This window comes from Anabrus simplex, chromosome 5 (assembly GCF_040414725.1).
Source record: "Anabrus simplex isolate iqAnaSimp1 chromosome 5, ASM4041472v1, whole genome shotgun sequence".
In the NCBI taxonomy this organism is placed as follows: Eukaryota; Metazoa; Arthropoda; class Insecta; order Orthoptera; family Tettigoniidae; genus Anabrus; species Anabrus simplex.
In genome coordinates, this window is record NC_090269.1 from 131904476 (window position 1) to 131919374 (window position 14899).

The window sequence follows — 14899 nt, forward strand, 5'->3', positions numbered from 1 at the left end:
GAATCTAACTCTGCTTTGATCGTCTCCTGAATTATGGTAGCTACAGACTCAATTCATTCTGTATTTTGCTTGATGTGCCTTTAACACGTTGGGCGCCACACAGGTCTTGAAACTAGAGTCGGCATGACGCCATACGGCGGCACAGCAGAGTTTCGAGTGAATCACTGTAGAAAATCACCTGTGACATCTATGCATGTAAAATTGGTACTGCGTGAAGTGCAAACTACAGGGTCTATTCCAGCTATGTATTGCTACTATCTGCCACCGTTTGGCGCCACAGTATTCTTCCGAAATCACTGACTGGCCAGTGATCATTCTCACAAGTGAAAGCGCCCCAGGCATTGTTTTTTCCCTCGTTTATGTGCGAATGATCATTCAGTTTGTATAGTTGTGCAAAAATATAAAGAAATGGAAGATATATGTAATATTCTTGGTAGAAATGGTGACTTACCAAGAAGAGAATTAGTGAATTGGATATTTGTGAATTACTTATGGATTCTGATGGACAGAAAGATGTAAGTGTTGATGACAGTGAGTCTAACGCTAGTGACGTTGAGTGCACTGACAGCATTTTGTATGTATCGAATGATGTGGAAAACAGTGGTGACACTGACATTATAGGTGGGGACGATGCTGGTGAAAATGGTGTACACAATCATGTGAACAATGATAACTGCGGTCCTTGTGTAGGGACACAGAAAGATATTCACTTTACAAGCCAGAAGCATCTAAATCTTCAAACTGATACTTCTCTAGCCAAAGGAGGATGCACATCAAGAATTTTGAATCAGTCTACAACTACCCTTCAAAAAAAATAAAGAGCAGACCGATGCCCACATGACCCTTCTACGCCTTCTACGACAGGCAGGAATTACGTGTGGATGTATTCAACTCTTCCCATCCATAGGTGGTCCAACAGATGGTACCAAACCTCAATCCGTATCTGCGCCTAGGTCGCCCCTTTTCAGTCGCCTCTTACGACAGGCAGGGTATAACGGGGATAACAATATGTAATGTAATATAAGGACTTGTTTTGTATTTCAGCACGTTTTCATAAATATTGTGTTAGTTTGAATTATAACATAAATTTGATATATTTGAAATTTGTGTTGTAAATTCCACATAAAGCATCAAAAAATTCTGTGACACCGTATGGCGTCGCGCTATATTTTATGCTTAGTAAAAATTTATGTGACAACGTATGGCGTCATACATAACCTTGGTATGATGAGATAATGTTGACTTGGTACATCATATTAATGTATCCCAATATTATATAAACAGCCTACAAAACGTATAATTTCTGTGGCACCAGCAGAATACTATTGAAATTCATGCCTGGCACCAGTGGAATAGTGTGCTACAATCGCCTTGGCACACAACGTGTTAAAGCCCAACGTGGACTGGAGATGATCTCGAATGTACTATTCCTGTTTTGAAAGAAGATCTAACAATTCTAGGTAATTGCCTCTGTTGATCGAGTCTTTCCCTTCAAAATGACCTTGAAATCCAATCTCCTGTTTCCCAAGAAAATACACAATATCAACAAGTCTCACAACAAGAAGTCGATTTTATTTCAAGGCTTCATTATGTTTAATGATTTGAATTCTTGCACCTTCAGATAAAGCATGTTCTATCCTCCTGCGCCCCAGCCCAGTAAACGGAATCTCTTTTTATTCTGAACATGTTTATTTGAATTTTGATGCTTCTCCGACTTTCTAAGAAACATTTGTAACAGTTACCCCATTTAAACTCTATTCCTTTTCACCACCAAATAAAACACACGAATAACAAAGAATGTTTTTGCTTTCGGAACAGGCTGTCAACCACGAGTACCGCATATACCAAGAAAATTGAAATTTTCTAGCTACTTTGCCATAAAAATACTTAATATTAGGCATCCATCTTTTATTTTTGGCTTCACACTTCTCTTCGTAAGTCCAAGAAGAGAACGGTTTATATTTTAAATAGTTAAAAAAACTGGAATGCTCTCCACTGAAAATTCTGACAGGCCTCCTGGCCAAAAGAGTTAGCAAAATGACATCTCACGCAATCCCTGAACAACAATTTGGTTTCACCAAACAGAAATCCACAATCCAAGCAGTAAGTTGCTTGCAGAAAGACATAGAAACAGCGTTGGAACTACCAAGAGGGAAACTTCATGCAATATTTATAGACTTCACAGAAGCCTTTGACTTGTTATATAGAAAACTTATAATGGTTTTTGCTACGAGCTTTACGTCGCACCGACACAGATAGGTCTTATGGCGACGATGGGATAGGAAAGGCCTAGGAGTTGGAAGGAAGCGGCCGTGGCCTTAATTAAGGTACAGCCCCAGAACTTATAATGGAGAAATTAGAAAGAATAGTTGGAAAGAACCCAGTAACAAGATTGATACAAAATATTCTGTCAAACAATCAAATAGTAAAAGACAATAGAGTATCCACAACAGACCCTATGAATCAAACAAATGGAGTTCTACAAGGCGATCCCTCGAGTCCTCTACTTTTCATAATAGCCACCGCAGAAGTACCTAGAGAAATAGACACAGAAAATGTGAAATCTACGCTTACGCAGACGACATGGTCATAGTATCACAAAACTTGGAAAACATTTGAACAGCCTTCAGCAAACTTACAACAAGGGCAGAAAAGAATGAGCTTACTAAAAATAGTAGCAAAACGGTAAAAATGACATTCAGAAGAGGAGGCAGACTATCAGCAAATGACGTCATCATGTATATGAATATTCCGATGAAGAGCATACTGCATTTCAAATACTTAGGAATCAGACTTCAGACGAGTGGAGATGTCTATGACCTTCACATAAAAGAACGAACCATCGCAGCAAAGACAGCAATTAATAGCATAAAGAACCTAAGACAACTATTCTTGCCCACAGCTAACACACTGTTTCGCTTAAAAATTGCTCCCATCATAACATATGGACTGGAAACCATCTGGACACACCTAAAGAAAAAAAATTTCGAAGACATAGAAAAGGTCAAAGCCAACTTCTTCAAAAGAGCAATTTTTCATCGAAGACCTCCGCCTCGACCTGCTTCTACCAGCTACCAAAGCCTACTTGGATGTATTGCAGGAACTCAATAAGAAGAGACAAGAGATATGGCCAGCGTTTTATTCAACAGATGCGATGATATATAGGGAATGGACGCAAGCCAGATATGATCTACGTCATGTATTGACAAGATATACCGTACACGGTTTCCATCATCGGATATGCCTAACAGATATTATATTCCATGACCCGGACGATAACTGCAAGTGTAAATTATGCGGAGCCTACTGTGACCAATATCATCTGACATTGTGCAACAAAAGACAAAACTCCTTGACAAGTTTCTGTAAGAACTAAATGCACATTGTGCGAAATTTATCATATTATTAAAAAACTTGTTAAGTTCCTGAAAGGGCCTACTTCACTCATTATTTGAACCCAACTTTCAACCAGATGATGTCAGTCTTGTTTTAGACAACTGACATAAACTCATAATGCTAATAATGCAATGATTGCCTATTAATTCAAAAGAATAGCGTGCGCACTTACACAATCAACAATATGATACATCATTTTCGTCATCGCGCTGGGAGTTTCTACACGCTCAAATAGCAGAAGAGGCATGCCTCAACGGGCCCTAGACCTTGAGGCGAGAGGAGTGCGGGCAGTAACCTAACGTTCCTCCATCACCCCGCTCCCAAGTCCCAAAGCTGGAGGAACGCAAACAAAACAAAACAAAAGTCCTGGGTGAGTCAATTTGCGTCTTGCCTCCCTGTCAGAACAAGTAGTCCGCTGTTACCATCTAGGGGGTGATCAGCAAAGCACATAGTCTGCTGTCACCATGTAGCACATAGAGATTATTGCAGTTTAGCACAACAACAACAGCAGATACATTTTTTATGATATTTATATAATTTAATCCTATTTCTTAGGGTACGCATTGCCTCAAATGACTCCAAGTAGTTTCGCCACTGAGCAATGGTAGTGTTCTTGTACAGTCCTTCTAAAGTGTTTTCTTTATTCTTTCCAGGACCTTCATAATTGGTCACTGGATGTTTAGTAAGAAACACAGTAAAATCTTCAACAGTTTTCTCAGTCTCAAGATACCTACAGAACTGAGGTACCCAATAGGATAGGATGTCATTGTAAGTTGGCTTTTTATTTACAGCGGCAAGATTATCAGTCGCAAGACTATTATCATTAGTTTCATCAAACTATTTTAGACAGGACTGCAAAGATAGGTCTTGATAGTTGCTTTAATAAATTTACACGGTGTTCCTTTGGGTGAGGTCTGCTTATATGCATTAAGTTTAGAGATCTGAATAATTTACTGCAGTGGAGACAGGGACACCAACCATCATAAGTTTCTGACTATGATAGACTCATTAACCTCCTGATTACAAATAACAAAACTAAATAATGTTATTTGCTTTATGCCCCACTAACTACTTTTACGGTTTTTGGAGACACAGATGTGCCGGAAATTAGTCCTGCAGGAGTTTTTTATGTGCCAGTAAATCTATACCAACATGAGACTGACATATCTGAGAACCTTCAAATACCACCAGACCTGTTTTTTTTTTTTTTTTTTTTTTTTGCTAGTTGCTTTACGTCGCACCGACACAGATAAGTCTTATGGCGACGATGGGACAGGAGGGAAGGGCTAGGAGTGGGAAGGAAGCGGCCGTTGCCTTAATTAAGGTACAGCCCCAGCACTTGCCTGGTGTGAAAATGGGAAACCACGGAACCACCAGACTGAGACAGAATCGAACCTACCTAGTTGGGTCAGAAGGCCAGCGCCTCGACCATCTGAGCCACTCAGCCTGGCAAGATAAAATTTAAAGGAAACAAAGAATAGAGAAATGCTGGAGAGTATGATGGCACATTTAGAAAAGCATTATTACTAACTGAATTAAAGTAGTAGTAGTATAGAATAAAAATATTCATTATTAAGCAGAGAAAATATAAGCTCATAATAGGTTATTGTTTACAAATTTCTGCATCCATAGCATAACGATTAGCACTATTAGCTGCCGTCCTCAGGGACCCGGGTTTGATTCACAGTACTGCCAGAAATTTAAGAATAATGGCAGGAGGGCTGGTATGTGGTTAAAATGGCACATGCAGCTCACCTCTATTGGGGGTGTGCCTGAAGAACTGCACCACCTCAGGATGAGGACATGAATTTACTTACTTACTTTCAAAATTTGAACTATGAGATCAATTAAATAATAATCACTAAAAATAACCCATAAAAATATACTGAATAATAATATGAGATGAAAAACATCACTACAATGCAAATCTCTGTACAAAGATCAATAAATTACAAAAAATTAGACTGAACCAATCACTAAATACCTCAAAACCCTGTAACAGCTGAATCTAATCAAATCAAGATGTGAAATGTTAATAGTCGAGCACATAGACATAGATGACTCTCACAGCAGAACATCGACAACCTCACTGGAGGCTACTAGTTTGATTGAGTACAGCTATGTGCTAATAATAAAATACGTTTATCATTACTCCTTGGGTACTGATGCATAAAATATAGTTACAAAATCAATGCATCATAATATCTATGAACAAGATTGACATCATTAATGTCAATTCACCAACATTACATTTAACACAAAAAGCACAATGAAAACCAGCACAGACATGATGGATAACACTACCTGATATATTAAACACTCTCTCAAAACAACCATTTAACTTAAAAGGACACCTATTTCATACAGTTATCTCAAATATATCACAAGCACAAAACTAGAGGAACTTCCTGTCAACCTTCTTTCAATGGATAATATTGAACTAAGCACATGGATGCACACAAACAATTATGAGTGCACACAAAATAGGAAGAATTTTCACAAATTGAGCCAAAGTTACAAGTAATGAAAACTACTTATCGCTACCGATTGTTATCCATCGTATTATTTTTTTAATTTTTAAATATTCTTGTTATTTGAATTTATTTATCATGTTACGTTCAATAAATCCGAAGTCTGTTGAATTGATAGTTCCACAGTACTGGCAAGACACCATTTCAAATCTCCACATGAATACAAACATGCAATTTCTTTCATCTGGAGTGATGAACTTGGGACAACCATACCAATTCCATGATGTTATTATTATTATTATTATTATTATTATTATTATCTATAAAAGTAAAATGATATAATACTGATAATTTGAAATGCATGTAAGTATTGACACGGAAAAGTATGCATTCAGTCTTCTTCTTCTTCTTCTTCTTCTTCTTGTCGTTTGGGCCTACTGAGGACCACGGGGCTCGTTTCGACTCCTTGTATGGAAATTCTGTTTTTTCTTTGGCTGTGTGCTTGTTTCCTTTCCTCGGTCCACTTCGGTCGGGTGGTGCCTGTACTCTGTCTGCTGGTGAGAGACTCTGGAAAGACACCTTGAAAGGTTAACTGCCAGAATAATACACGATCCTGTATGGTTTGTTCTGAAATCCCCGGCTGTTCTAAGTCGATGCATTCAGTTAAGTTTAAATTCTGAACATTGGCCCCTAAATGTAACGAAATGGCCACCTTGCTCTAAATAATGTTAAGGTGACACTGCGGAGATAAAAATATACTTTTACCAAATGCATGGATTTTCATGAAACTTTGTGGGAATATCACCTATATAAAAGTAGAGATATCACTAACATTTCATTCATGTACAATTAAAAGCTTTTCCAACAAAATTTTTTTTAAAAAATTCTTAATTCCATTTTTTCATTAAATTTAATTAACATGTTAATGAATATTTGTAATTGGGTAGATAATACTTCTTTTAAAAGCACTACATATTGAATTTTCTGTACATAATTTATATAAGGAGATATATCGTACTAAAATTTGTGTAATTTTTATGCTCTTAACATTTTAGACTTAAAAATCTCTACTACTTGAAAAAATTCTGCAATCAAAAATTCCATATGTAGGTTTCTTAATATAGCTGTGATACATATACCATACAAATTTTGTAACAATTGGCTGCATATTATGGGAGAAAAATGGGATTTAAATGTAAAAATTACAATTGGCAGGAAAATTAAAGCAAAGTTCTAAGGACATTTTCTTCCCGATCCATTACCTAAAAGTCACCAGAACTGTATGTTTTTCCTTACTTTTCTTTCTTAGCAGCTTCTGCATGACTGTTGGCAACTCTGGAAGCTTGTCTCTTCTTCTCCTTCTCCAAATAACTGCAGACACTTTGTTTCACTCTACGGCGATCCCTCTGTTTACTCAGGAGCCCCCCTCCCCTTTCACTTTGCACATTGGGCTCCTATCTGAAGTTTTGGCAACTTCAGTACTATATTATCCTTGGTTGCTTCCGATAACATTTCATGACCTTTTGTCCCTTGTTTCTTCAATGGAGATTCCTGTTCGCCAATAGCTGATCCCCATCTCTTTCCTATCAAATGTCTAGCATTTTGTCGCTTAGATAAGGCTGATTTATGTTTACCCATATTGTTTACTCCCTTGCATACAAGCTATCAATTATTACAGCACACTATCTTTCAATAAGATTAGTATCTTGATACACAACTACAAGAAGTTCCTTGCGCGCATACTTCACAAAAGTAAACAGACTGGCTACCACCACAGAACTTGCAACAAAGATGAAATATACAAGAATAACAAAACTTGTAGTTGTCGGCACTATTGTAGTGCCATCACAAATACCAATACAAGCATACAATGTTGCTCAATGACAGTCAAGTAATAAAATATTAGTCCGTAACAGGCTTTATAAATTCATTCAGAAATATGGTACCTAGATCTTACAGCTTGATTTTGTATAAATATATCAGAGTGGGAGGCTTTTGGCTATTGGCCCATCCCCTGGATGTGTAATTACAAAGAACAGGCACATTTGATCGAATGGAAACATGACAATGACATCATTACCTAACAAAGCAGTTCAGCAGATGCTACAACACCCCTTTCTGCTGTGTGCAAACTGGCAAACAAAGCATTATTACAGTGATAAATTGTTTGAATTCAGCAGAATAACTTTGTGACACGAAGGAAGAAACCCAATCCTTTCTATTTCAGTCATAAAACAAATTTCACCAAAATGATCAAAATATTGATTTTTATCTCCGGAGTGTCGCCTTGCCTTAAGTTTAGGTAAGCTACATGAAAGTGGAAGAGTTAATTTTGATAATCTAAAGAAAGATATCAAACAATGGATGACTTGTGGACTTTGAGGGTGGTAGTAGCAGTGATACCTCCCTCATCTTAGCAGCAAGACCATTTTGTTTTTGTTCTTTTGATTTATGTTGCAACGACACAGGCCTAATGGTGATGATAGGATAGAAAAGGGCTAGGATTGGGAAGAAAGCGGCTATGGACTTAACTCCAATACTATCATTCGCACTTTTATTATTTCTTCTCATAGTAGTGCCACAAATAATGATTAAAAGTAATTTTTAGCAGTTTGAAATCAGAAGTCATATGACAGTTCAAAACATCGTGAACATGTCCAAATGACTGTGTGGTACAGTTGGCTTTTCCCACCACAACCACTTGTTATTTGAGGGAGCTTAAGTGAAGAGCCACGAGATAATTATCTCGTCCGCATCTGCATTAGGTGTTTAGTATGAAGTTAAAATAACATAGCACAATATGAGATAGAACTCGGGGGATTTGTTCTGACAACATTCTGTGAATATAATGATCACAGCAACAGGTTCAATTTAACTTTTTTTTACAAGTTACTTTATTTGCACTGACACAGATAGGTCTCACGGCGATGATGGGATAGGAAAGAGATAGGAGTGGAAAGGAAGCGGCTGTGGCCTTGATTCAGGTACAGCCCTAGCATTTGCCTGGTTTGAAAATGGGAAACCACAGAAAACCATCTTCAGGACTGCTGACAGCAGGGCTCAAACCCGCTATCTTCTGAAAGCAAGCTCACAGCTGCACTCCCCTAACCGCATGGCTAACTTGCTCGGTTTAAGTAACTTTGCCAGCAAAGAAAAATACAATCACAGAGATCAGTGGTCATTGCAATTCCCTGGAAAGTAAAAGGACCTTGGTTTGATCCCACGTTGTGCCATGTGATTTTAGCTTTGTATGAAACTTTCATGTAGCATGAACTCAAGAAGTATAATGCACACCAGCTGAAAGTCTAATTTGTAATTATCAATTGTTAAAATACACACACCAAAAATCAAACAACATGAAATCAGAGCTTGCATTTCAGAGTTTAGAGGACATTTTAGAAATAATAGAATAAAGGAAAGACAGTTGCAGGGATAGGTGACAGTTTGCAACAACTAAACAACACAACACAAGGAAGTTTGTTCTGGAAATGAAGTAAGTGTATCAAATAAAATAATCTCATTTTTATCAAGAACTTTTGGTAGGATCTTTAATTGGTTCGATAATGCATACAGAAGTAGGAATTTCCATTCCTTTTACAAATAGTGATATGGCGCTTTTTTCTTTTGACTGTGAATCCTTAGGTTTTGATTCTTCTTTACACTTGTGTATCTTAAGAAAACGTTTTGAAAGGAACATGCGACTACATTTGTCACAACGAAATATCTCCCTCATCTCACTATGTGTAATAAGATGTTTCCTGAGGTCAGATCTGCGCATGAATCTCCTATTACAGATGTCGCATAGAAAGTTGCGCTCACGAGTATGCACCACTCGATGGTCTGAAAGGTGGCTCGATTGGTAAAACCTTTTGTGACACACCTCACAAGCATATGGACGCTCTCCCAGGTGTTTAAACCGGTGGCGTTCAAGACGTAGCTTTTCTGTGAAATGTTTACCACAAATATCACACGCAAGTCGCGTTTCTGCACCCTTCTGATTGTGCTGGCTTTGATGTTGTATATAACTGCTACGGTATGAAAATGTCTTACCACAAACAGTACAAACAAATGGTCGAATGCCTGTGTGTGTTCGTTCATGCTCTGTCAGATGAGCCTTTTGTGTAAAGCTCTTATCACAATGTTTACAAACATGAGGTCTACTACCAGTATGTACCAGTTTATGTCTAACTAAATTCTGAATCGAGGATAATCTTTTACCACATTCATCACACGTCAATTTCTTCTTGTAAGGAAACTTGCCATTTTCATCTGGTGTTACTGCATGATGAGATTTTCTGTGCTGTACAAGATCTTCCAATTCCTGGAAAGTAAGGGGGCATTCTTCACACTTATGATTAGCCACCTTTTTACTGGGGTCCTGACAGTTTTTAAGCTCATGCAGACGAAGAGAGCCCACACCAGGGAAAAGTTTACCGCACCTATAAAGAAGAAATAATAATTTTAAAAATCCATGAGTATGTGGGAAGATGGGGAACAACAGGAGCTGACTCTTCCAGTCCATAACAAAATATGGAATTACATCACAGTCTACCTTAGTTACAGAATGAGGCTTCTTTTAAATTACATACACAACTGCCTGCAAGTAACAGTATGAATGAAAATGGGGAAGAAAAAGCTGAATGTCAATTATAGGTATATAAACTATAGCTTCCAGTCAATGGACAATCACTCAATGGGCCACGTAATGAGAAAAGGTAAGCATAAATAATGTAGGCGGAAGGAACAGACAAGTCGGTGGAAAGAAGACCAAATTGCTAATAAGTCATGTAACATCGGAGTTGCTTTATCATTTCCTAACATTATTACATGACAATAAACATGTTTATTGCTCTTATTAAAAATTGACCTTTATCAACAATAAAACATTAAATCAAAATTCATCACTACGAAAGAAATTAGAGTTCAACTAACGATCATGCAGCATGTTTATTCTTGCTCAAATCTTATCTTGTTTGAGCTGTATATGAGTAAATTGTTTATTTGATCACTACAATGGTGATATGATAGTGCCTGTGTGTTGGATGTTCTGTTCCCCGTTAGAATATTTCCTAACAAGGGCACATTGATTTTGTGTATTGCAAGGCATACATTATACAAGGCATGTTTTTTAAGTAAGGGCCGTTTGAAAATAACTACAAAATGAAAGACGATTTTCAAACAATACATTTATTTGCAGATTCTACATACGTTACTCTTTTTTTTTTCAACACAGCCGCCAAGTTAGTTTAAATCTTATCATAGCTTACAAGTAAGTTTTGAATACTCTCTTCATAGACACTTGCTGCCTGCTCCGATAACCAAGAGTTCTTGACCTTGTGCTGGGACAGAGTCTGTTTGACCTTCACCTTTACAGGTGAGTGTGTCTCCATTCCATGCTCTGTTGCTTCGATCCGGGCGTGATATGCGAAACCGATGTTTTGTCTCCTGTTACGATCTGACTCAACATGTCGTCACCTTCTTTGGCATAACGAGTCAAAAACATCATCAAACACTCGAACCTTTTGTTTTTGTACAGATTTGAGTGTTTGACGATGTTTTTGTACAGATTTGAGTATTCAATGACATTTTTGACTCGTTATGTGACAGAAGGTGATGACATGTTGAGTCAGATCGTAACAGGAGACAAAACAGGTTTCGCATATCACGCCCGATCAAAGCAACAGAGCATGGAATGGAGACACACACATTCACCTGTAAAGGTGAAGGTCAAACAGACTCTGTCCCAGGACAAGATCAAGAACTCTTCATTACCGGAGCAGGCAGCAAGTGTCTATGAAGAGGGTATTCTAAACTTAGTTGTAAGGTTTGATAAGTGTTTAAACAAACTTGGCAGCTATGTTGAAAAACACAGTAAAGTATGTAGAATCTGCAAATAAATGCATTTGAAAATCATCTTTCACTGTGTAGTTATTTTTAAATGGCCCTTACTTGAAAAACATACCACATACTATGGTTACAATCAATTAATATTATCCTAAAGACACATAAACCTAAGTTGCACAAACTAATTTCGTTCAGTTTTAACTGTGGTATGATATCCTGTATACAACTACTGTATATTATTAAGTTTAAACGAAGTGGGAAAACTATGGCAACAGTGCCCTCTGTGATGACAACTAATCATTTCCAGTTTCCTTCTCTCATATATGATACAGAGAATATTAAACTGAATTTCTATGCCATGGAAACGGTTTACAGCATTCACTGCCTCACTTCGTGATGCTGCTGGAAACTGCCCACATGGTTCAAGACTCAACTACCCAAATGGTGAGCACGAGTACAATGTCAGCATAAACTAGTCGACATCAGGCGAGTATATGCACATAGGACGAGTATGGAGACGTAAGTTGAGTCTGTGCACGTAGGGGTTTGAACAGTTTCAGAGAGATGAGTATCACCTCACCTGGCAAGTTTCTGGCAGGTACAAGGAGCAGGTTTATCTCTAATGCTCACTGGGACAATTTCACAAAATTCTAAGTGTTTTTGGAACTACGTATAATAGGAAAGAAAAAGTTTTAGCATGTGATTTCATGGGAAAGAAAACTAGGAAAGTACCATAGTACTTAGCCTTAGTACTGGATGGCCTGTCAAAAACACTGTTGCAAGTGTAAGAAAACAAAAAACAAAAAAACAAAAAAATGAAGTAGTTATGTAACCTACACTACTGCAAGATGAGGGAGAAAATTAGACTAATGGATGGAAAGAGCTTACGGTATAACTAAGAATACTTACAACAAAAAGTGCTTATCAACAAAGCTTAAAATAAAGCACTACAACACAGTAGCGAAACCAGAATGCCTGTATGCCAGTAAATGTCTAGCACTGAACTACACGCTTGATAAATTAGAAATATTAGAAAGAAGAATTATAAAGAGAATATTAGGTCCTGTAAGAATTGCAGAGTTTTGAAAATTAAGAAGTAACAATGAAATTTACCAGAATATAGAAAACATATCAGAAACAATAAGAAAAAGGAGATTGCTATTTCTTGGATACATTTATAGAATGGATGACAATAGACTAACTAAACGAATCTTCGAGTACCTTTGGGAAAAGAAAACAACCACCACCTGGATTCAAGAAGTCAAGAAAGACCTGGAAAGGAACAACATATGAGAAGAAGAATTATTGGAAAGAAATATCTTTAGGAAGAAAGTCTTACAAATGGAAGGATTCCAAGGGAGGAAGGAAAAAAAAACAGGCACAAAGTAGACTGAAGACAGGAAAAAGAAGCACGGTGAATGAAAGAATACTGGAAGAAAAGGAAAGAACAACTAAGGAGGAAGAATTGAAATTGTAATGTGGTCCTTAGAAGGCTGGAATGCAAGAAGAAGAAGAAGAAGAAGAAGAAGAAGAAGACTAATGGAAATACTGTGTCATCAGTCCATAGACTGGTTTGATGCAGCGCTCCACATCACCCTATCCTGTGCTAACCTTTTGATTTCCATGCAACTGCTGCATTCTACATCTGCTCAAATCTGCTTGTCATATTCATACCTTGGTCTACCCCTACCGTTCTTAACACCTACACTTCCCTCAAAAACCAACTGCACAAGTCCTGGGTATCTTTCTATCATTCTATTTCTTCTTCTTCTGGTAAAATTTAGAAAAATCAGTCTCCTCCTACCAACTCGATTCAGTATCTCTTCATTCATGATTCGATCTATCCATCTCACTTTCAGCATTCTTCTGTAACACCACATTTCAAAAGCTTCTATCCTCTTTCTTTCTGAGCTAGTTATTGTCCATGTATCACTTCCATACAATGCCACGCTCCATACGAAGGTCTTCAAAAACATTTTTCTAATCCCTATATCAATGTTCAAAGTACACAAACTTCTTTTCTTAAAAAAGGCCTTCTTTGCTTGTGCTAGTCTGCATTTTATGTCTTCCTTACTTTTGCCATTGTTAGTAATTTTACTACCAAGTAACAATATTCATCTACTTCTTCAAGATTTCATTTCCTAATCTAATATTACCTGCATCACCTGAATTGGTTCAACTGCACCCCATTACTTTTGTTTAGGACTTATTTATTTTCATCTTGTACTCCTTACCCAAGACTCTGTCCGTACCATTCAGCAATTTCTCCAGATCTTCAACAGTCTCAGATAAAGTAACAATATCATCAGCAAATCTCAGGGTTTTGATTTCCTCTCCTTGGATTGTGATTCCCTTCCCAAATCCATCTTTTACCACCTGTTATATATAAACACTGACAAGGAGGGGGGACAAACTGCAACCTTGCCTCACTCCTTTCTGGATTGCTGCTTCTTTTTCAAAGCCCTTGATTCTTATCACTGCGCTATGTTTATACAGATTGTAGATACTTCTTCGTTCTCGGTACCTGATCCCGATCACCTTCAGAATCTCAAATAGTTTGATCCAATCAACAAACGCCATGTATGTGGGCTTGTCCTCCTTAATTCGATCCTCTAAGACCAGACATTTGCTTCACGTGTTCCTACATTTCTTCCGAAGCCAAACTGATCTTCTCCCAACTCAGTTTCAACTTGTCTTCCCATTCTTCTGTAAATAATATGTGTTAAAATTTTGCAGGAGTGAGATATTAACTCAATCTGCTACAGTGACGGGTACAACTGTCAAGAGTTCTGAATTCATTAACATGCAATGACGGGAACAACCGTCACCGTATTCTCAAGTTGGAAATACGCCTATCTGACCATCGATTTCTTTCGACTGTGATGTTGCACTTTAGAATTATGTTCTTAGGTAGTGTTAGCGTATTTTCATGCCAATTTCTGAAGGCCATTTCGTCAATGTACATTTTTCTTCTAAAGTTGATCATCTTGTTCGTGAAATAAATGGTACTGACCAAGATGTTATGTAAACATCGTGAGGAGGAAGAGGAAAGATTCTGCAATTTCTTCTTGATAGTGATGATGAAGATATCTCAGAATTACCTGATAGTAGTTTTAGTAGTGGTAGTGCATATGAGAATTGTAATTCCGCTCAAGAAAACAACAGTGAGGATGAATATAACTCCGTTC

At 37.5% G+C, this 14899-nt stretch overlaps 1 protein-coding gene across 1 annotated transcript in view; it reads right to left on the reverse strand.

Moving 5' to 3' along the window:
- Nucleotides 1–9393: 9393 nt before the first annotated feature.
- Nucleotides 9394–14899, reverse strand: part of LOC136874398 (zinc finger protein 585A) — a 131142-nt gene continuing 125636 nt past the window's right edge. Inside the window, exon 6 of the mRNA XM_067148032.2 lies at nucleotides 9394–10306. Within this exon, the coding sequence (XP_067004133.2) occupies nucleotides 9394–10306 (913 nt within the window). The remainder of the gene's footprint in view (nucleotides 10307–14899) is intronic.